The sequence below is a fragment of the Bubalus bubalis genome, chromosome 8 (genome assembly GCF_019923935.1).
Source record: "Bubalus bubalis isolate 160015118507 breed Murrah chromosome 8, NDDB_SH_1, whole genome shotgun sequence".
NCBI lineage: Eukaryota > Metazoa > Chordata > Mammalia > Artiodactyla > Bovidae > Bubalus > Bubalus bubalis.
This window is the reverse complement of record NC_059164.1, coordinates 75784515-75806786: the sequence shown is the minus strand read 5'-3', so window position 1 is coordinate 75806786 and position 22272 is coordinate 75784515. Positions and strand designations below refer to the sequence as shown.

General features: G+C 56.5%; 1 protein-coding gene across 2 annotated transcripts in view; it reads left to right on the top strand.

The window, feature by feature from the left end:
- Positions 1-3245: 3245 nt before the first annotated feature.
- The window catches only part of ADCY1 (adenylate cyclase 1), a 105160-nt gene continuing 86133 nt past the window's right edge, over positions 3246-22272 (top strand). The window contains exons 1-2 of one of the 2 annotated variants that reach the window (XM_006051280.4): positions 3246-3890; positions 17969-18118. In XM_006051280.4, the coding sequence (XP_006051342.3) occupies positions 3246-3890; positions 17969-18118 (795 nt within the window). The remainder of the gene's footprint in view (positions 3891-17968; positions 18119-22272) is intronic. The other variant, XR_006552889.2, reaches the window with a different exon arrangement.

Sequence of the window (22272 nt, the reverse complement as noted above, 5' to 3'; positions counted from 1 at the left end):
CTGTCCTCCCAGGCCAGCAGGACTCAATGTGGCCCACGATGGTGCCCTCTATCTGCTCACATCCGCTGGGGAGGACGTGCTCCCCAGAACTAAATTTCCCCTGGTGATCTTTGCAACCCCTTTGCTATCTGTCAATATTTACTCTCTGTAACATGGAACATTACCCAAGATAAACCATATGCTAGAGGTATTAGTCTGCTAGGGCCCCTGTAATAAAGTATTGCACCCTGGGAGCTTAAACAACAGAAAAGAGATTTGCAAACAATTCTCTCACAGAAGTGGGAGGCCTGAAGTCCAAGATCAAGGTCAGTGGGGAGGGCCATGCTTCCTCTGAAGACACTGGGGGAGGATCCATTCCTGGGCCTCTCTCCTGATTTCAGGTGCTGCCTTGGCTTGTGGCAGCGTCACTCCAGTCTTCACGCGGTGTTCTCTGCATGTGAATCTGTCTCCAAATGCCCCCTTGTATAAGGACACCGGTCATATTGGGTTAGGACTCACCCTACTCCAGAATGGCCTCAACTTAATTGCATCTGTAATAACCTCATTTCCAAATAAGGTCATGTTCAGAGGTACTGCAGGTTAGGACTTCAGAGTATAAATCTGAGGTGGACACAATTCAAGCCATGACACCCAGTTAGTGTACTGGATGTGTGCACTTGACTCTCGGATAATTTCCCCCATAGCCCTGGCTGCAAATTGTCCATGTGAGGTCTTCTCCTTGCCTTCCAGCCAACGGGATGAGACAAGAGGAACCTATGAGCAGTGCACGTCTGCACTGTGATGGTAACAATCTCTCCCACCAGCTGGAGTTATGGAGCCATAGCCTCCACAGCTCCCACGAGGCTCTGGTGCATCCCCATCTCTGGCCCTGCAGGAACATCTCCAGGCCTCTGCTTCCTGGTCAACAAGACAAGGGTGATAAACCTTTTCACCAGGATGCCACGAGGCACAAAGGACATGATGGATGTGACAATGACCTGTGAACCATGCCCCATGGCCCTGGATGCTTTGTCAGGAGGAGCAGTGTGCTTCGTCAGGAGATGCTTTGTGTGTAGCAGCAAACAAAAGGCGTGGTGCCGTGGCTGAATCTCTTTCCATTGACCCTGCAATACACAGGCTGTGTAGAAAAAGAGTTGATCTTGCCCGTTAAAGTTGTTGGGTGAAGGAAGAGTGTGTTACTGATTTGTGAACTTTGTACCCAGATCACTTTATCATACTTCTTGCATTCTTACTGTAGTTTGATCCATTTTCGGCTATTATTCAGCTTGCCTTTCACAAAGTCATTGAGATATAGAAATATACTGCATCATTTTACAAGAGAATCTACTCTTGACACTCAGTACTTAAATAGAAAAATCTTGCAGACTTTGCTACCTTTTGGGGACGGACAGAAAACCAGATGATGGAAGATGGGCACTTTGCCAAGTGAGGGGGAGGCAGGAGATCTTCCTGGTTCAGTTGCTGCCCTTCCGGAGCTGCCTGATCCATTGGGGTTGGAGACGAACTGATGACCAAACAGAGTGTTGGGTACTAGGGAGAGTAGAAACCAGGATGAGGAAGCAATTGGCTGGGGCAGGGGGAGTCAGGAAGGCTTCACAGAGGAGGCGTCCTGTGTGGGGAGGCCATTTCAGGAGGAGGGACCAGATGGCCACCCAAAATTTGCTGATATGAACAGCTGGGAAACAAGGGGTGGAGGTTTTCCTGGCCTAGGCAGAGTCTTTACAGCTATCACAGCTGATACCAGATTACTTTGGACCTTTTATAACAATGGCAACTTCACCCGGCTCAACTAATACTGATTCCAGAAAGATGTGACATGCACCTCAAATTTAATTCTTGTGTCCATATAACAGTATATGTGCAGGGGTTCTCAGCCCTAGAGCCCCTCTAAAACAGACCCATGCCTGAGCCACAGTAGTTTAACCTGTTTGTCTGGAACTGGGCTCAGGGAAAACCCCTTGCTGGGGGCTAGCCTCCTGGTCTCTGTGACTCCCTGGGATCTCAGGTTCCCAGTCCACCCACGTCCACTCATATGAGAAGCAGCAGGGGATGATGGAGCAGACACTGGTTCTGCTGGGAGTCCGGACACCTCTCCACATCTCCTGGAGTCAGCTGTTTACTCTGAGATCCTTGTGTGTTAAGGCAGAGGTAAGACATAAGACCCACCCCCCCCCCCCCCCGCCCCCCGCCAGGGGCTACTATGAGCATAATGCAGGTTAAGGCTGGCACAAAGCCTTTTCCTTTAGAGTGAGTGTAAGCAGTGGGTCCCACACACATGCCACGGCAACGGTCCCTACATTTGTCCTGCTGAAGAAAACATCTCATCACTCCGGTTTCCAGCTTCCACTTAGGGAAAACTGCAGCTTCCCCTTTCCTTTCCCTCTCCCACTCCATCCCTGCACCAACAGCCTCACACCCGCTTCCCTAGCCTCCATTGCTGTGACTCTAACCTGGCTCCTCCAGCGCTCAGGTGGCACTGGCCACACTACATGCAGGCGACTGGGGTTTCTGCTTGTCGGATCTTACCACCTGGTCATTGCTTCCACCCCTGCACCCGATGACAGGGGTTGTAGGAACCAGGACAGGACTTGCCCACAGCCTGCCGTGTGGCGGGTTCTGGGTGTAGAGAGGCTGGGGGGAGGGAGATGTCGCGGGCCACCACCTTCCTCCCTGCCCCCGGGGTCCTAGGGCATCCCCTCACCTCTCAGGGCTTTGGGTATGGGTCTGTGGTCAAGCATGGGCCCCATTTTGGGTTCCTCTAGAATAGAGTGACCCGCTTTTATTGGGGGTTACATTAGACAAGGTAAGCTGCCCCCCTCGGAGGGAACGGTGCAGAATTCCAGCACTTTTAACGCCCCAAGAGACAGCATAGTGCGAGGCGTGCGCACCAGTGGGGAAACTGAGGCCGGGAGGAGTAGGCTGGGCGCCCAAGGTCACGCGACTCCTCGGGCGGCGGGGTGTACAGATTGTGGAGTTGGGGTGCGGGCCTCGCGCACGCGCGTGGGCCTCGCGCGCCAGGCCCGCGGCTCCGAGCTCTGCTGTCGCAGCGCGGTCGCGGGAGGACCGAGGCCGGGGCGCGGGCGGCGCCAGTGCGCAGGCGCGGCGGGCGGGAGGGGACGCGCTCGGGGCGCGCGCGCGGGGCAGCCGGCGCCCCAACTCGGCCCGCCGCGCCCCGGCGCCTCGCCGCCCGCCCGCCCGCCCGGCGCCCCGGCCGGCGAGGGGCGCGCCCGCTGCATGGCGCTGGGATGGCGGGGGCGCCGCGCGGCCGAGGCGGCGGCGGAGGCGGAGGCGGCGCGGGCGAGTCTGGGGGCGCCGAGCGGGCGGCGGGGCCGGGCGGCCGGCGCGGGCTGCGGGCGTGCGATGAGGAGTTCGCGTGCCCCGAGCTGGAGGCGCTGTTCCGCGGCTACACGCTGCGGCTGGAGCAGGCGGCGACGCTGAAGGCGCTGGCCGTGCTCAGCCTGCTGGCGGGAGCGCTGGCCCTGGCCGAGCTGCTGGGCGCGCCGGGGCCCGCGCCCGGCCTGGCCAAGGGCTCGCACCCCGTGCACTGCGTGCTCTTCCTGGCGCTGCTCGTGGTCACCAACGTCCGCTCGCTGCAGGTGCCCCAGCTGCAGCAGGTCGGCCAGCTCGCGCTGCTCTTCAGCCTCACCTTCGCTCTGCTGTGCTGTCCCTTCGCGCTCGGCGGCCCCGCCGGTGCCCACGCCGGGGCGGCAGCGGTGCCGGCGACAGCCGATCAGGGAGTCTGGCAGCTCCTTTTGGTCACCTTCGTGTCATATGCCCTGCTGCCCGTGCGCAGCCTGCTGGCCATCGGCTTCGGGCTCGTGGTAGCCGCCTCGCACTTGCTGGTCACGGCTACGTTGGTCCCAGCCAAGCGCCCACGTCTCTGGAGAACGGTAAGTGTCGCCGCGCGCCCTCGATCCGGTCTGGGACACACCTGCTCTCGGGAGGGACTGGGCACGCGGGGAGAAGGGTGCGAATCTACCGACTGGGCAGGTGGAGAAACTGAGGCCCCGAATTGGAAGGGGGACGTTCAAGGTCACTCAGGGAATTGGGGACACATTGAGGGCTGGCACCCTGGGGCCAGACTCTTTCCCAAGTTACAGTCCACAAGCGCTCCTGGGTGTGGAGTGTGGAGACCCGAAACTAGCGGGCGTGGAGAGGGCAAGGATTGGCCCAAGGTCACACAGCTGGTGAGCGGCCAGTGAGGCCAGAGCTCTGGTCCGATGCTGTCTGGCTGCACCCATCCCCAAAGGATGGACAAAAAGTAGGTACGAGGAGCCGGCCTCGGCAAGCAGGATTGCTGCGGGCTGTGCGCTCAGCCCGGGGCTCCTCTCGCTTGCGCCTGGAGCGCGGAGCGCGTGCTAGGCTCGCAGAGTCACCCTCCCAACCCTGCCATCATGGGGGATGTGGGAAGCGGGTAAAGACTTTGGCCCCCTCCAGCCACCCTGGCTCCCATTTGTGGATCCGTTTGGGGTCCTGAAAGACAGGGTTTGCCAAGGTCGCACAGGGCTCTCTCTGGTCTCTCTCGACCTGCTCTGCCTCAGCCGGGATCCAGGCTCGCAGCGCCTGAACTTTGTCACTCTTTTCCCCCAGGGGCAAGATCGTGGTGAGGACCCCATGCTGACTGCTTCCTAGGGGCTCCTCCCCAGCCCGAGGACCCCAGGGGTTTTAGGCAGGTGTCTTCCAGCCTGGTGCTTTTCCGTGCAGCCCAGCCCATCCCACCTAGTCTTGGAGGGCCCAGAGGGAGGGTTTTGTTTCTCCCTCTGGCTTTATTTTGGCAGGAGGGTGGTGGGAATCTGATGGGTTGGAGGAGCCCATCTAAAGAGAAAAAGGGGGATGTGAGGAGACAGGGGTGAGGAAGGGCAGCTGGACAGAGCTGGCTTTGGGAAGAACAACTGGGGTGGGGGGAGTGATGAGAGTCAGATAGCTGGTTCCAGGGCCCCACCAAGGCCCCTCCACCCAAGGATCAAAGGAGGTGCCCCCAGACGGTGATGCCAGAATGCACAGGGTCAGAGGGGCCATGGGACACCCAGGAGTGACACACGTTTCAGGGCCCAAAGAGGCCAGTGTGTGGTAGGGGCTGTGGAGGGGCAGGGGGAGAAGGAGGGAGTATGTGGAAGGGAGCGGGCTGAGAAGGGCTGGTGGGGTGGGGGGAATAGAGGAGGAGAAATAGGGGTGAAGGCCAGAGACTGAGAGGAGGCAGAGATAAAGGCAGAAAAAAAGGGAAAAGGGCCAGGGGGCTAATTGCCCCCAGGGAGAGGAAGGAAGGCATGGAGAGGGGAGGGCTCCATTCTCCAGCTGGCCTCCTGCCTTGCATCCTTAGGCTTTGAGTGGGGCTTGTGTGACCTTCTCAGGGGGCACTCCTGTATCTTTCCCCCCACAGCCCTACTATGTGTTGTGTTTGCTCCCCCCTCCTCCCAGCCAGCTCCCCCCAGCAAGGACCACCTCTCTATCCGGACAGGGATGGTGGCTCAGTGGCCAGGTCAGCTTCAGGTGAGAGGGGCCCTAAGCTACCTGGGCAGGCCCCGGCTGAGTTCTGGTGGCCCCAGGGGTTCAGGCAACTGCTTCAATGAAAGGCTGTACTATTGTCTCCTTTTATAATCACCAATGTTCTAGGTAGCCTGTAGACATTCCTTTTAGAGAATTAAAAGATTAAGGAAGGGGGGCGGGGCAGGGAGAGTCTGTAAAGGTGCCCCAGGCAATCAGAACTCCACCCTTCCCCCAGGATAAGATGAGCTCCAGTATTCTAGGGAGGAGGGGAGCCCATCCTGGACTTAGGTGAATTCTTAGGGAGCACACACCTGGGTTTCAGTTGGCTGATGGCTGTGACTCCATGGGCTAAGCAGACCCTTCCCTCACTGAGCCTCAGTTTCCCATCCTGTCTTACGGGGCATCACAGCTCACCTTCAGGGCTGTGGTGAAAGTGAAAAAAGTCCACATTGGAAAAACACATATTCAGAATCTTGTGCCACTTCTGAATTGTTGTGGCTTCTTTAGAATGTTGGTATTCAAGTCCACCAGTCTGCACAGGTGGTGATATTGACAGACAGATGGAGATGGATGCGGAGAAACATGCGGTGATCGGACCGCATGGTGCTCCAGGGATTCTCCCTTCCAATGAGAAAATTCTGGGAGTCTGTGAAATCTGTCCTTAGTGAGCTCTGAGACTGGTGGAGAAGATGGCACCCACGTTTCTGAAGCATGTTGGTTGCTAGTCAGGCTTACGCCTCCCTGCCCTCCTGCAGTGCACTCACCTGCTGACAGTGCCACTCCCTCAGGATGGAACCCAGGATAGGCAGAAGCCCTGCAGGACACAGGGTAGAGGCCAAAAGGAGGCAGAAGGGCTGGATGGATGAGCCAGTCTGTGCTGGGGTGCCGTCTTTGCTGCAGATACGCAGCGTGTCCTATGCTTGCTGGAGAAAGCCTGTGCTGGGGCCTGAGACCTGGGTTAAAGTGTGGGCTCCTCTGGCCCTCCATAGAGGGATTCCAGGGGTTTTCTGCAGCAGTGCTGGGCTGCCCTGGTGTGCTTTGGGGCTCTGTAGGGCCCAGGCTAGCCCAGATGCTGGGAGGCAGAGGAGAACACGCAGAAAGCCAGACATGTGACTGCACAGCTGAAATTTGGGGGGCTGGTGCTCCTCCCTTTCCCGAGAAGGTGTGCCTGCTACTGCTTTCCCCTGGGGCAGAAAGAGTTTAAGGGAAATGGCCTTACTCCCCTGTGGCCCAGGACCAAGGCTGGGCCCCATAAATATAGATCGAACGGAATCCCTTCTGTGTCCCTTGCTTTCAGGGCCCAGTGGTTGTACCTCAGCACAGTTACTTTTATTTAACTGGGTGACATGTCAGAACTGAAGGCATCCCATGCAAGAACACCAGAGGCCTGCTCAGAGCCAGCAGCAGTGGGCAGGCTGCAGAGTCCTGGGCTTTCGAGGGTGGGGGAAGGAGGGAAGCTGGTAACGTCAGACTTGTCCCTTGCTGACTTACATACTGGAGGTGGCTGTGCTCAGGTACAGGGCGGGGAAGTAGAGTCAGGGGAGTGCTTGTGAAGGTCACTGCGGAAGGTCATTGCGGGGGAGTGGTGGTGGGGGAGGATGGGTGTCTCTGGAGAAAGCTCGCTGGCTCATGCTGCCTGCCCTGCCCCCCAGGTGCCTTGCCTGTGGCAGGTGCAGGAGGCAGAGCCCCAGCGTCCTCCTTGTGCTGCCCCTCTGCTCACAGCTCCCAGAGGCCCGCTTCTCAGCCAGGTGGGGCAGGGCTGCTGTAGTTTTCAGAAGGGGGACAGTGAGGGTCCACTGCAGCGTGCAATTTGCAGCGCAGTGTGGCCTCCTGTCAGTATAAAGGAAACATGTTTAGTGCCTGAACCACGGAATGGTAACAGAAATCATGGCTGCCCTGGGGAAGTGGGAGCTGGCGAGATTTCCATCCCCAGCCCACCCCCTCCACCCCCTACCTTGTAGTGTGGTCTGAGCTCTTGAGGAGCTCAGAGTGCTGGCAGGTGGAGCCATGTGACCGCTCTCAGAACCTCCGCGTGTGCTGGCGGTGCTGGCTGCCACACGGGCTTTGGCAACCCATGCCTCTTGCCCCTGTGTCTCCTACTCCTCCTTCAAGTCAGGCCTCTGGGGTGTTTGTCAGGACCTGTGTCCCTCTCTCAGCCTAGCCCCTCCTCAGGCACCCCCCACCCCAATTCTCCCCTGCCCCACTGGTTGGCCCTCTTCCTCTCTTTGTTTAGTTACTAAGTTGTGTCTGACTCTTTGTGACCCCATAGACTGTAGCCCACCAGGCTCCTCTGTCCATGGGATTTCCCAGGCAAGAATACTGGAGTGGTTTGCCATTTTCTTCTCCGGGGGATCTTCCCAATCCAAGGATCGAACTCATGTCTCCTGCACTGGCAGGCAGATTCTTTACCACTGAGCCACCAGGGAATCCTTCTTCCCTCTGGCCCTCTGCAGACTCTCCGCACTCCCTGCACCGGACCCTCTCCTGACCGCCTGTGCAGCCCTGCCCCACAGCTGGCCCCTCATCCAGCGTCGCCCCTTCTCCTCAGGCTGGACTCTTTCCCAGGTGGGGCCCTCTTCCTGCTCCCCTAACCAGCCTCCTGGCCACTGCCACCAGTTCCTCCCTGCCCCCCAACCCCCACCCTGACTGGTTCTGTCACCTGTTTGTTCACCTGCCTTGGCTGAGCTGAGCAGGGAGGAGGAGGTGGCTCCCTGGCACAGGCTTGTCCTGGGCTGGCCGCTCCTCCCCCAGGCCTCCGGTTGCTGGGCAGGGCACAGCACCGGCTTCCCATCCCCTGCACCTTTCAGCCTGGGCAGTTTCCAGTGCCTCTTCTAGGCCTGCAGGTTCATGTCTGTGGGCATCCCATCAGAAACTCCTGAGTCCTTGGAACCTGGGCTCCCAGCCCTCTTGTCTGATGGGCGGGTCCCTCCCTAAACCTGGTCTGTTTCTATCACAGCTGTGTCATCCTCTCGCTGGGCAGCCAGCTCCCACAGTAAGAAGCACCTAGAGTTGCCGACACCAGGGCAGCAGGAACTAGGGAGGTAGGGCCCGGGTGGGGAGACCATCCTGCATCAGAGTGAGGGTTCCCATCTGCTCCCCCTCCGGGCAGTCCTGGGGGTCCCAGGCTTTCCTCTGCTGCCATGGATCCCCAGACTGTCCATGTGCTGGAGTCTGGCCCCCTGGGTGGACTCAGCGGCGGGGCTGGGGACCACTGGAGCAGACACAGCTGTGAAGCCTCTGCAGCTTCTCAGGCTGTGGCACTTTCTCTAGATGGTTCTGGGTCCACGCTTGAGTGCCAGATGCTGAGCCAGGGGACAGGACCTCCTGCCCTCCAGGAAGTTAGTCTTCGGGGACCCTGATCAACTACTGGAACTGCAATCTGTGCTGGGGGGAGTGTGTGTGACCTTCGGAGAAGAATAAAGGGGACAAGGCAGACGGAGGGCTCAGGCCTGCCTCCTGGGGACAGAACACTCCAGGGTCCCGGACAGATGAGGCCAAGAGGCTGCTGGATTCTGGGGTTGCAGGCAGCTGGCTGAGGGAACGAGCTGGTCACCGCCGGGTGTGGAGGAAGGGGCAGGTGTGGGAGGCCCTGGGGTTTGGGCTGCACAGAATGTTTTGAGGCCTTCCTTAAGCGGGTCCTGTGGGGAAACGTCCCCACCCACTGCCCTTTCCACGGGCTCCCTCCCAGTGGTTCTGGGGTGCTGCCCTTCTCCCCTCACATCTCTGATGTCCAGAGGGCCAGGTTGATAGGCCAACTGCTCTTTGTTGCAAACTTGGAGCCCAGAAATGTCCTTGGGCCATTTCCTGACTCAGATGGTGGTGGGTGGGCTTGCAGAGTGGGTGGGGTGGGAACTCCCTGCACCGCAGGGGCTCCGCTCCAGGCTGTGTTGCTGAGGGCAGGGCCCTCACCCTGTGCCTCCCTTTCCTCCGAGGTCATGCCTTTGGTTGTGTAGGCATAGGTGGCCCCCGGGGACTGTGCCAGCCCCACAGCGGGCAATCAGTGAAGTGGAAGCCGTCTCCTGTCATGCACTCATACACGAGCACTCACACACACACAGACGCACACCCTTGCACACTCACACAGGAATGCATGCACCCACATGCAGACTCACATACAGGCACACGCTCGCACACTGCACTGATTACTTTTCCCATTTCCTGGGTAGATGTGTTTTCCCTGAGGAAAATGGGATCTGGGGCCCTCCCGCCCTGCGACCTTAGAGGCCAGCCCTTGGAATGAGACCAGGCCCCAGACTGCACCCAGATGGGGAGGCTGGGTGAGGGGGGCCGTGCATGTAGGCCTGAGAGCCGTGGGGTGACAAGGACCAGGATCCCCGACTGTCTGGGGCCCTCTGCCCTCCGTCTGCTCTGTGTGAGTCTCGGCAGGGCAGGCTGGGCTTCCTTGTGCGCACATCCGTGTGTGGGGCGTGGTGTGAGAATGACGCTCACTGCCTTCACTGCTCCAGTGCAGGCTGCCCCTCAGTGCTACGTCTGTGTCCCTCCTGTCCTCATCCTCCCTAGGTCCTGCTTTTTTCCCTGCAGCTCCCGACCCTGCCTTCCTGGATTGGAGGGTGGCGGGATCTGCTTTGTACCCGAGCTGCCGGTGTTCACTTTGCCTCCAGCCGAGGGAGAGCTTCTTGACTCCTGGTTCTCTGGGTGGGGCTGTGCAGAGCATGGATGCAGCTCTGGGGGTGGGGCTCGTGTGTGTACATGTGTGCATGAATGTGGGCACAAGTGAGTGCACATGTGTAATGTGTGTGCATCTGTGTGGGCATGTAGTTGCCTGTGTGTTCACCTGTGCATGTGTCCTCCTGTACAGGAATGTGAGTGTGTTCATGTGTGTGTGTGCATGTATTCGTAGCATCCAGAGGCCCAAGTCCCACCCCAGACCTACAGAGTCTGGGTCCCTGGGTTTGAGGACACCCACTGTTCTTCCAGAATCGAGCACCCGCCTTGTGCCAGGCTTGGTGTGGGGAGTGTGGTCTGAGGGCCCACAGTCTGCGCACAGGGATGGAGAGCAGGGCCATTGTGTGTGTAGGTCTGGAGTCAGGGGCACTTGCTGAAATGGGCAGTGTAGCTAAGAGGGGGCAGCCCAGGGGTCATGGTCCATAGTGATCCTGTGGGCAGTGTGGCTGCTGCAGGCCCAGAACCAGGGTGTCCTGCTTTGCTCCTGAGGGTTGCCCAGGTGAGGGGTGCCCAGGTGAGGGGGTGCCCAGGTGAGATGTCCAGGTGAGGGATCCAGGATGCCCATTGAGGGACTTGAGTGTAGGGGAACAGGTCGCCTGCCCCGATGAGTAACCTGGGTGCAAGGGGATAGGATGCCAATTAGGGACCCTGGGGATGGGACTCCCACCCATGATGCCTCAGGAGCTCTGGACAGCTGGGTGCCCCCTCTTGCTGTCCACGCTCTCAGAGGGGAAGTCCTCCCCAGGGCCACATTCCCAGTCTGAGGGCGGATTTGTGTTTTGACTCTGAAGTACAGAGTAGCTCTACCAGAGCTCAGCTTTCCCTGTGCTGAAGTAGACCCTGACCTTCGGGAGCACAGCTTCCTCCAGTGGGTGGATGGGCCTTATTGCTCACGCAGCAGCTCGTCTGGGGCCCAAGGCACCATGTGCCCAGGCTGGACGTCAGATGCCACACTCTGGACAAGGAGAATGGCCAGCTACAGAAGGGTCTGGCTGCTTCAACCCGGGCCGGGCCTGGGACCCTGGCCCCGTGGTCCGCCCTCCTGTGTGACCTGTCATCCCATGCAGTGTCCCCCTACCGCCCTTCTCCGGAGCTGCCCAACGAGCTCCTGGGAGACTGCAGCCTGGGTGCCTCCCGCATCTGCACTGGCAGCTCCATGCCGCATCTGAGCATCTGAGCGAGGTGTCTGCTCTGGGACTCTCTGTCCACTGCTGCTGGGAGAACTGGGTTGTGAGCGTTGGTGGTCAGGGCGGAGGGTGCTCACTGAGAGCCTCGTGCTGGAGTGCTGTGCTGAGTGCTGGCCTTCTCTGAAAGAGTGTGTTTTTCTTGGTGCCTTTGCCTAGTTTCCTTATGTGAGAAACGCTGTCGTGTTGTTGGAGTGTGTTGCCTTCTGAATCATCCGTGGCCAAAGGGATCTGAAATGTGTGCTCTTTGAACTTGTTTTGCAAGATGGCTGCTTTTCCAAACACACTCACCCTGCTCTATGGGTGAAAAGCTCAGTGAGCACATTGGGGAGTCACTGGTGTAGCCTAAGGATTTGGGCATATCTCTGCTACTTTGTTGTAAAGCAGGTCTTTATCTGCAGGAATCACAAGTGGTTCCTGGGCCCTCACCATGTCCCTGGAGGACCCTGTGCAGTGGGATCCATTCCTGAAGTCCAGTGTGTTCAAGGGTCCGAAATGAGCAGTGAGGGGAGAGCCTCTGTGGGGCTAGAGTCGGTGTGTGACCCAGTCCCTGTGTGCACACGTTTGTGCACTGTGCCCCCCCGCCCCGCCCCGCCCCGCCATGCCCGGCTCCCACCAGCCCAGCATGCCCCAGAAGCCACGTCACTGCAGACACTGGGACATACTGATGCCTTGCCTCTTATGTGCCTCTGTCGGTCGTGGAAAAGCTGGGATCCCTCCCCACTGCCCGGCTGATGACAGATGCGAGAGTTGGGCTGCAGTCTTATCAGGTCTTGTCTGAGGCAACCTGGAGAGAGGTTGGGCAGTGCCCCTGGCAGTGCAGGCGTATCCCTGCACCTCCCTTCACTCCTTTCCAGGGCTGTGCCAGGGCCAGGCCACCTCCCCCCCAACATGCCCTCAGTTACTCATTCAACAAACACCAGAGCACCTGCTATATTATGAGAGGTTCCCAGATCTATCACGGACCTGACAGACTGAGGCCCCTTGAGAGGCAGCAGCAGGTAGGGGAGGTGACAGATGAGTTAATAATATAATGTATTGGAAGATAGTAACTTCTAAAAGCAACAGAAGGAAAGAAATAGAAACAGCCAGCAGGAGAATCCAGAAGCTGAGGTGGAAGTGTGTGCACTTTTCGCCAGGGGTCAGGTAAGTGGTTTTGATAAGGTGACATTTGAGTGGAGCCCCTGCAGGTCAGGAGTGCATCAGGCACTGTGTGTGAAGGGGGTTCCTTCCCAGGAATGCAGGACAGAGGCCCCAAGCAAAGTGGGCCAGGCCAGGGGTACACGAAGAGGACAGGCTGTAGGGCATGAGCCACAGAGAGTTTTGGGCCCAGGGAGACTCAGGACTAGGGATTTAGAGCAGAGGACCATCCAGGAGCCTCAAGGGCCAGGAGGGGCACAGGCTTGGGTTAGGAGGCAGCTTGGCAACCAAGCAGCGGATGGCAGGGAGGGCAGTCAGGGGGCCCTGTGTTGGAGACAGAGCCGGTAGGATTTGCTGGTGGTGGAAAAGGGCCGTGGCCTGAGAGGTTTCCAGGGGCCTGGATCAACTGAGGTGGGAGAAGCTGCTGGGGTGAGTGCTGGGTGCCACCAGGGGTCCCACCAGGGCCTGTCCCAAGCAGGCTTGAACAGACACCCAACAGGAGACATGCATGGACAGGGGAGGGGGACGACTGGCTAGGCCAAGCTGAAGGTATTGGTTTGGGGGTCTTTGGCATAGGGATGGGCTCCCAAGTGGAGTGTGGCTGAGATACCACAAAGGGTGGAGTTTGGGGTAGAGAGGGGTCCAGATGCGAGGCTTGGGCCAGAGGATGCTGGGGAGGGTGCCCATGGAGGGGAGCTCATGGCTTGAGCAGGTGGGCTGGACACTGGGACCTGAGCCTGGGTTCAGGATATGAAGGTGGTCCTGACCTGGTCACAGACCACCCAGCACAGCTGCAGAGGGGACGGAGGCTGGAACTCCACTGGGCCTTTCCAAGAGTTTTGCTGAAAGGGGAGAAAACTGGGCAGGCCCAGGAGAAGAAGAGGAGTCTCATTTTCAGGAGAAAGAGAGCAGTAGGTCCCAGCTGGAGGGTTCAGGGAACCCTGGGGCATGGGCAGTGGGAGTGGCTGGGCCAGGCAGAGAGAGGGCCGCGGGGGTGGAGGGACGGGTGAGGATTGGGATGGAGAAGCTCTCCAGGCTGCGGGTGTGGGGTGGTGCACTCACTCCTAGGAGACGCCCGGGTGGGCAGGCCCTGGCGTTTCCTCCAGCGGTGTGTGTGGAGCTGGATTTTACCAGCCTGACGTTTCCAGAGTGGGAGTGACAGGAGAGTGTCCTGCTGGGCCGTGGAGTTTCAGCTGGAGAAGAGAGCTCTAAGGGCAAGCCTTCCAGGGGTGAGAAAGGTGCAGATGGGGTTCCTGGCAGGGCCCAGGCATCCAGGGGGGTGTGGGCTGCAGGGGGTCCTGGGGGGCCTGGATGCTGAGGCCAGGTATGTGGGGGAGGTGCCCTGAGGCCAGGAGTGAGGGCAGTTACAGGGAGCCCGGGAGGTGGGGCTGCTGGGTGTGCCCTGCCCTCTGCAGCTGGGGGCCCTGCCCTTCCTCAGGACCCGTGTGTCTGTAGATTGAGGATGCTGGTGGGGGTAGCAAGGACCTGTCAGTCCCGGGAGGCGTGTTCTGGGCTGTGTGGTACTCAGCCTCCACCCCAGCACAGACCCTTCCCCAAGCTCAGAAGCCTCAGCCTGGCTCCCCCCGTCATCCGCTTCTACTGCTGCCAGTGTGAACCAGCGCCCTCTTCAGGCCACACCTGCCAGCAGGTGACCTCTGGGCTTCTCTCTGCCTTGTCACCCTCCTCCCTGGTCACTGATTAGGTAGCCTGTCTTGAAACTTCTCTGTGCCCTTTGGGGTAGGACCTGGGCCTCTTGTCACTGCTGTGCCTGTCACCTTGGTTCCTGATCGTGGAGTGTGGGGAATTGAGTGGAGGCAGGGAGGCAGGTGTGCTGGGGGCTTTAGCATCATGTGGACGGCCTCCTCCTTTGATTTCCTGGGCGAAGATCGGCAGATTTGTGAATGTGAATTCAGAGCATCGGGCAGGGAAGATCCCCTATCTCTGTTTCACTCTGCCTGCTAGACTCCAGCTGTGGGGCAGGCCATCGGGCTCTTCTTTGTGTGAGTGTCTCAGATGGTGTTGACAAGGCAGTCAGCTATGCATCCAGCTGGGCCTTGGTGTCCCTGGGGGATCACTGTGGCCACAGAGTAAAGGGAAGGTGTGAGGAAGGTGGGTGTAGAGGGGGTGACAAGGTGACCCAGTTCACCCCAACTCTGCTACTGATTTTTCCCTTGACCAGATTGCCCAGCCTCTGCCAGCCCTTTTGCCTGTTGGCCCACGCCTCTCTGCCCAGACCTCACTGGGGACCTTCACTTTCCCCTGTTTCTGCCACAGGCCACCTGAAAATCCCTGGCTTCCAGGCTCAAGTGTGACCTGTGGCTTCGTGCACCCTGTGCTCAGCTGACCTTGGGTGCCTGGCCCCTCAGTTGGACTCTTTGTCCTCCTCCTGACAGTGACAGCTGAGGGCTTCACTGCAGGGGTGCCGGGCTGGACAGCATCTCAGAAGAGGCATCCTGTGTGTTGAGATATCTCGTCTCCATGTTCAGAACCTTAAATTGAGGCTAGGATGGCATGCAGAAGCCATGAATGATTAAGGTTCTACTGGGAGATGAGTGTTTTGTGCAAAGACTCACTGTTGTTTAAATTTTTAGAAATCTGTCCAGCCCTGTACCTGTGGGTGTTTTAAACACACTTAGTATGCTTTTAAATATTGATTCTGCCTGCCTGCCTGCTAAGTTGCTTCAGTGGTGTCCGACTCTTTGCGACCCTATGGACTGTAGCCCACCAGGCTTCTCTGTCCATTGGATTCTCCGGCAAGAATACTGGAGTGGGTTTCCATGCACTTGTGCCGTGCACAACCCTGAAGGCTGTCCCCTTCAGGGGATCTTCCTGACCCAGGGATCGAACCTATGTCTCTTATGTCTCCTGCATTGGAAGGCAGATTCTTTACCACTAGCACCACCTGGGAAGACCAAGTATTGATTCCACCAATGTGCAACGTGTTGTTTCATATACGCTGGTCTTCCTGGTGCCACCAGAAAAGTGCCTTCATCAACAGACTGGCATGAACTGGCCCCAGAATACAGCAGGCGGTCCTTTAGACACAGGACACTGTCTGGTACGGGGCCAGTGCAGCTGCCCTGGGAACACCAGCGCTGGCTGCCAGGACCGGCACTGAGACCGACTGGCACTGGCCTCGGAGAAGCATGTGTGTTCCAGTCCTGCACCTGGAGAAAGCATGGATGCTCCAGCTAGGGGGGCACTCAGATTTGGAGGTGTTCAGGGTCACAGTGAGGGTGAAGGGTCACATGCAGGGTCACAGGGAGATGATGAGGTCATGGAGATGTCAGGACCTGACTTGGAGATGGTCAGGTCACATGGAGATACTCAGGGTCATGTGGAGATGATGAGATCGTGTGGAGATAATCAGGGTCACAGGGAGATGATCAGGGTCACATGGAGATGGTCAGGTCACAATGCGACCTTCCAGGTAATGGCAGGCACCATTTTTATTGGACTTTCGGCCGTTCTCCTAGACCCCTCTCAGGATGGCTGTCCCTCTCTCTGGGGGGCAGAGGTAGGATCCAGGAGGTGATTTGCAGGAGAGTATTTTGTATGCAGTCCGTGTTAGGTGTAAGCGTGTGTCCATCCTCTGCCAACTGTAAGTGGGCGAGTTGTCCCTGTTGGGTTTGCTGGGGGCTCACTCCCCTGCTGGGGGTTTAGGGAGATTGACCATTGGGTGCTGGGGTCCTGTGGATTCCAGTTGCTTGGCCTGTCTCCCTGTGTCCTCCTGTGAACAGTTTCCATGTCTCTAGATGGATGTTACTGCCGACTGCAACCTCCCTGGGCTCTCTGTCCTTGTCCCTCAGCTCTCCCTGTTTGGGCCACCTTGCCCGTCACTGCCTGGACTCTGGCAGGTGTCCTCTGATCGTGGACTGCCGTCCCATCTGCCACTGTGTTTATTTGTCCTGTGTAGTCGTGTGTGATATCAGTCCTGGGTGGGGAGTATTTCGGGTTAATCCATGAGGAGCGGTGACACTCAGAACCTGCAGGAAATGCTGGAGTTTAATCAAACATAAAATCATCCATTTTTACAGTGACTGTGACGGGGGCGGGTGGGTGCAGCGGTTTTATGAAGACTGCAGCCTCACAGGGAGGTGGTGGGCGCCCTTTCTCTCTCAGTGGCCTGGGGGCTCCAGGGGGATGTGCTGGGGTTCTGCTGGTCCGTGGAGGCACCTCTGTCTGGCCCTGGGCCCTGTGGCCATGAGAGGTAGGTACAGGTCAGCTGAAGAGGCTGAGCAGGGGACGTGGGGTTTGATCCTTCGCCAGCCCTGCCACTCTGCGCGGTGTGACCATCATCTGTCGTGGGTTCCTGGGAAGTCCCCCGGGCTCAGTCCTGGGCAGTCTGGCCTGGACTTGCAATTAGGCAGGTGAAAGCAGGAAGTAGTCACACACCGTGCTCCTCAGACTTCCTGCCTTAACTCCCAGGCTGGGCAGAAGCTACCCTGGAAGGGTCCTTCCTGGCCAGGTCCCTTTCTGGCTTCTTGTCTGTTGACACGGAGTGAGAACTGGAGCCATCAGAGGCTCTGGACGCTGCATTTTCTCCATCTTCATATGTGCAAAAGTTCACTTCGTACTCAAATGCCATTTTTTCTTTTTTGTTTTTAATCCGCTCGCCTTCACTGCTTTTCTCCAGAGCCTTCCATGCTGCCTTTATGAGAATAACCACTCTGTCTGCACCTTCGACACGTCTAGGTGTAGTGTTTCCTTGGGCTGTTGTAATGAAGTGCCCAGACTGGGCAGCTCAGACAGCAGACGCTACTTCTCGGAGTTCTGGAGGCTGGTCTTTCTCGAGGCCCCTCCTTGGCTTGCTGATGGCCGTCTTCTCCATGTCCTCGGGCAGCCGTCCATCTGTGTGTGTCTGTGTCCTCATCTCCTCTTACAGGGACACCAGTCATGTGGGATTGTCCTGGATACTGTTTAGTCACTAAGTTGTGTCCGACTCTTTGCGACCCCATGGACTGTAGCCTGCCGGGCTCCTCCGTCCATGGGATTCTCAGAGAAGAATACTGCAGTGGGCTGCCATTCTCTCCTCTTGGGGATCTTCCCGACCCAGGGATCGAATGTGTGTCTCCTGCGTTGAAGGCGGATTCTTTACCACTGAGCCACCAGGGAGGCCCCTCGTGTTGGATTAGGGCCGCCCCAATGGCTTCACTTTCTCTTGATTACCTCTTGAAAGACCCTGTCTCCAAGTATAGCCCCTCTCTGGGGGATTGCGGGTCAGGACTTCCACGTGAATTTTGGGGGATGCACCTTGCATCCTTGCCCACTATTCAATTACATGAAGCTTATAGCACAGATGACCCCTCAGAGGGTGCGGGATGAGGCCTGGCTTGTGGCCACATGAGGCTGGCTTGGCGCGTGGGTCTGGCTGGCGTGGTCATTTTGTGGGCTGGTGGTTGGGGGATGTGGAGGAGCCTCTGCTGAGCCAGGCCCCTGGTGCAGTCCTCTGCATTGTTCTCTCCCCCCAGCTGGGTGCCAACGCTCTGCTCTTCCTCGGTGTGAACATGTATGGCGTCTTCGTGAGGATCCTGGCTGAGCGCGCCCAGAGGAAGGCCTTCCTGCAGGCCCGGAACTGCATTGAGGACCGGCTGAGGCTGGAGGACGAGAATGAGAAGCAGGTCAGTGCCCAGGGCCTCACCCAGAGGGGCGTGGGGGGCCTGGGGTCGGGGGATGGAGCCTCACAGTCTTCTACACCGAGGGCTCTGGGGGTGGGGCCAGACTGACTCATCTGAGAGTCGGATAGGGGTCTCAGGCCCCCACTAGTCCCTCTGCCTCCGTGGGCCAGCTCCCTCGGCCTGTTGGGGAAGAGAGGACAGTTGTTGGGGGCACTGTGGAAGTGAAGGCAGAAGAACTGCCATCTGTCCCCTCAAAATACCTGCTGGTGATATGTGGTACAGGACTATGGAGGAGATGCCCGGGGGCATTTGCAGGCCTTAAGTGGAGGTAGAGCAGAGCTGGGCTTGGTGCCTCTGGAAGAGCTGAGTTGTTAGGAAGTGGGGGTCACCATCGCAGCCCCACAGCGGAGCTTGGCTGAGGCCGCAGAGCACTGTACCCTGTGATCTAAAGGCTTGGAGGGAGCCGGGCTGGGATCCCCCCGCCCCAGCCACTGTCAGCTGCATGTCCTGGGCTCACTTCCACAGTGATGTTTCCTCTGCTGCTGTCCTGGGACCACCAGGCTGCTCTGAGCACTCTGGACGAGGCCTTCAGCTAGGAGCCCCCAGACTCCTGGGTTTATGAAAGTGCAGAGGCTTGTGCGCCACTCCTGGGGTGGGGTGGATGGGATGGGTTTATAAATGAGATGCTATTATTGTGGTAAATGTAAGGCATGAAGTACTGACTGTACATTTAAAAATGTACATATTTCCATTTATAGGTATTGTAATGATGCCTAGTATTTACAGTAAAAGAAGTAGATGGCTTATGTATATTTAGATCGTGTGTAGATCCGTGGGTGGCTTTGTCTGTGAGTGGTGTTTGGGTGTGGGAGCTACTTGTCTGTGAGGAAATGTGCACACGTGTGATGTGCACGTGTGTGTTTTGTGTGCACATGTGTGGATTTGTATTTCTGTACACATGTATTAGATATGTGGGGCATGTGTGCAAATGTATATAGGTGCATATGTGCTCATGTTAGTGTGTGGGTATATCCACGTATGTGGATTTGCATTCATGTGGATCTTGTGTGCATGCCTGTATGTCTGTGTTCACGTGTCCATGTGTGTATGGCTGTGGATATGTGTGCATTTGTGTGTATGTGCGCATGTAGATGTGTGTATATTTGTGCACACACGTGTATACTTGTGCATGCTCAAGTATAAGGAATGTATTTTTCCAGACCAGCATCATTAGCACCAATGGGGAGTCTTTGTTGCTTAGAGGGCCTTGAACTTGGTGTCCTTACCTTCATCACGTCCAAGAGATCCCAAAAGTGAGTCTTCAGAGTTCTCTCCCCTTAAATACTTCTGCTGAAGTGCTGGAAAGATTGATGTGGGGGCCATTCTTGTGTGGATGAATCTGATCTTCCTTGCATCCCCTCTGTTTTCCCTCTTCTCCATCTCCTTTCAAATGTTTTCCTTTCCCACATTTTCTAATTTTAAAAAGCTATTTGTCTTTATTGCAGTACAGTTGATTTATAATGTTCTGTTAGTTTCAGGTATATAGCAGACTGATTCAGTTATACTTATTTTTTTTTCAAAAAATTCTTTTCACTTAGAGATTATTACAGAATAGAGTACCCTGTGCTGTAAAGTAGGTCCATGTTGGTTATCTATTTTATATATAGTAGTGTATATATGTTAATCCCAGACTCCTAATTTTTGCATCCCCCCCTTTCCCCTTTGGTAACCATAAGCTTGTTTTCTGTGTCTGTGAGTCTGTTTTTAAGTTCATTTGTATCATTTTTTTTTAAGATTCCACATATAAGCTGTATCATTTGATATTTGCCTTTCTCTGTCTGACTTACTTTGCTTAGGATGATAATCTCTAGGTCCATCCATGTTGCTACATATGGTATTATTTCATTCTCTTTTTATTGCTGAGTAATATTCCATTGTGTAAGTATAGCACATCCTCTTTATCCATTCATCTGTCTGTGGACACTTAGGTTGCTTCCTTGTCTTGGCTGTTGGAAACAGTGTTGCAGTGAATGCTGGGGTGCATGTATTTTTTAGAATTATGGTTTTTTCTGGACTTACTTTCTCTGATTTTGTCTTCATTTCTTTTCTTACTCTTGCCACCTTTCCTACAGATTACCTAGCGTCACCCTTAAAATATGTTTAAATGCTTGATGCACCCTCTGTCTCTCGGGTGGGTCCTGCCTGTCAATGGTGAGGATGCTGGCCGCACATGTGGGTTCTGCAAATGTGTTTCTCCCCCTATGCCCACATTCCTGCCCCGGGAACATAGTGGCTGAGCAACCTCTCTTGCTCTCATGGAGCAGTTGCGAGCCCAGCCTCTGCTGCTGTTCATATGTCACTTCTCTGCAGCTCTGAGAGCAAGGGTTTATTTTCTCAGTCCTACAGCTGAGGAAACCCAGATTGTTGGAGGCTCAGAGACACGTCTGAGTTCTAATAGCAGGCCTGATGTTCTTAAGCAGGAAATCTACAAAATGGTAAATGTCACCCAGCCCTGTCAACCCAGCTGAACGCTCCGTATTTTCAAGTCTTTGTCCTTATGCACATTCTCTCCCCATGTCATTGTCATTTTGGTGTATACACACTTTTATTTCTGCATTTTGACTTATTTCCCATAGGTGTATCCAGCCGGTGCTCTAAAGGTAATGGAAAACAGCTGCTGCTTCCTGTGTGCGTGTCTGGCATCTGACATTTAGATACTTAAAAATGTTTCTTTTTCATAAGCATCTTTATTCATATAGACTTGAAATATCTTTGGTTATATCCTCAGGAGTGCGAATGGGATGTTCTTTCTCTCTCTGGGTCCTGGGCATTTTCCAAAACGTGTTGTGCTTCATTTTATCTTTATAAGTAATAATTAGTTACACTGGGCTCTGGGGAGCAGTGGTTGAGTGGGGTCCTGGGGCCAACAGAGCCAGCTTCACAGGGAGCCTGTCAGAAATAGAGATTCTCAGGCCTGCCCAGTCCCGTGGGTGGGGTGGGCCCAGCGTTCGGGGTTCTGGTGTGTATTCCCACTGTTGCTCGTGATGCACTTTTTCCCTCCCTCCCCTTTTCCCCGCTTCCTGTTAGAACGTGGTTCCTCCCGTTTATTCAGATGCTGGTTACTAGCCGTGGCCGCTTCTCCACATGTGCTTACCATTTGTATTTCTGTGTGGAGTGCGTGTTCTAATCCTTTGCCTGCTCATGCTCTGACTTTCCTGTGGGTTTGAATGAGCCTCTCACTAGAGAAACGCTGGTGCTTCATCTGAAGGGATCCCTGTGTTGCCCAAGCCTGTTCCTCTAGCTCTGCTTTTCTTTGTGTAAAAACTCAATCTTTCATGTTTTCCAATGTATCGGTCATCTTCCTTGGTGGTTTCATCTATTGCTGCAGAGCTGAGCACACGGAATGTGGAAGTGAGTGAGGATGGGTCATCCCCATGAGTTCCCCTGGCTGGTCCTGCGAGGAGGCGAGGCAGCATCCTGACTGGTTCTCTGTTTCCGATTGGAACCAGCGGGTGGTATCATAGGACAGCTGTCTCCCTGGGCAGCCTTGTACCCGGCCCTCAGGTTACTCCCTGCCTCTGGTTTGCCTGACTGTTTTTAGCTCAGGGAGCCTTGTTTCTTTGGGTGGCAGAAGGGAAACCCTCGAGCTCACATGGGGCTCAGGCACCCCTTCGGGGCTCTCAAGCACCCGTAGGCACTCGATACATCAAAGCCTGCCTGGGGACCGCCTGGCTGGGCCAGGGGAGCCTGCAGGTGGCCAGCCACCTCTGCTCAACTCATGCCTCTGTGTCAGTGTGAAAACCGCAGCCCCCTGAGTTGCAGGTGAGGGGTGCCCCAACCATACGGGCTTGTCATCTGTCTGTGTTTTCATGTCTCAGCTCAAGTCGCAGACAGTCCAGTTCCATAGCTGCTTCTAGAGTTTTCTCCAGGCCCTGACCCCATCAGGCGGCACCCAGGGTGATGTGGGGGGATGTTGGTGGGTGCAGCCCAGTTTTGTGGAGGCCATGCTGGGGGTGCACCCCAGTTCTGGAGGGGCCACTGGGGTATCTGGCTCCAGAGTGACTCCTGTGTGACGGCAGGTATGCCCCTATCAGCCTCTGCAGGAGGTGGGGTGACACTGCGCTGGGGCTGGAGGGGTGGGAGTGGTGTCCTTGAAC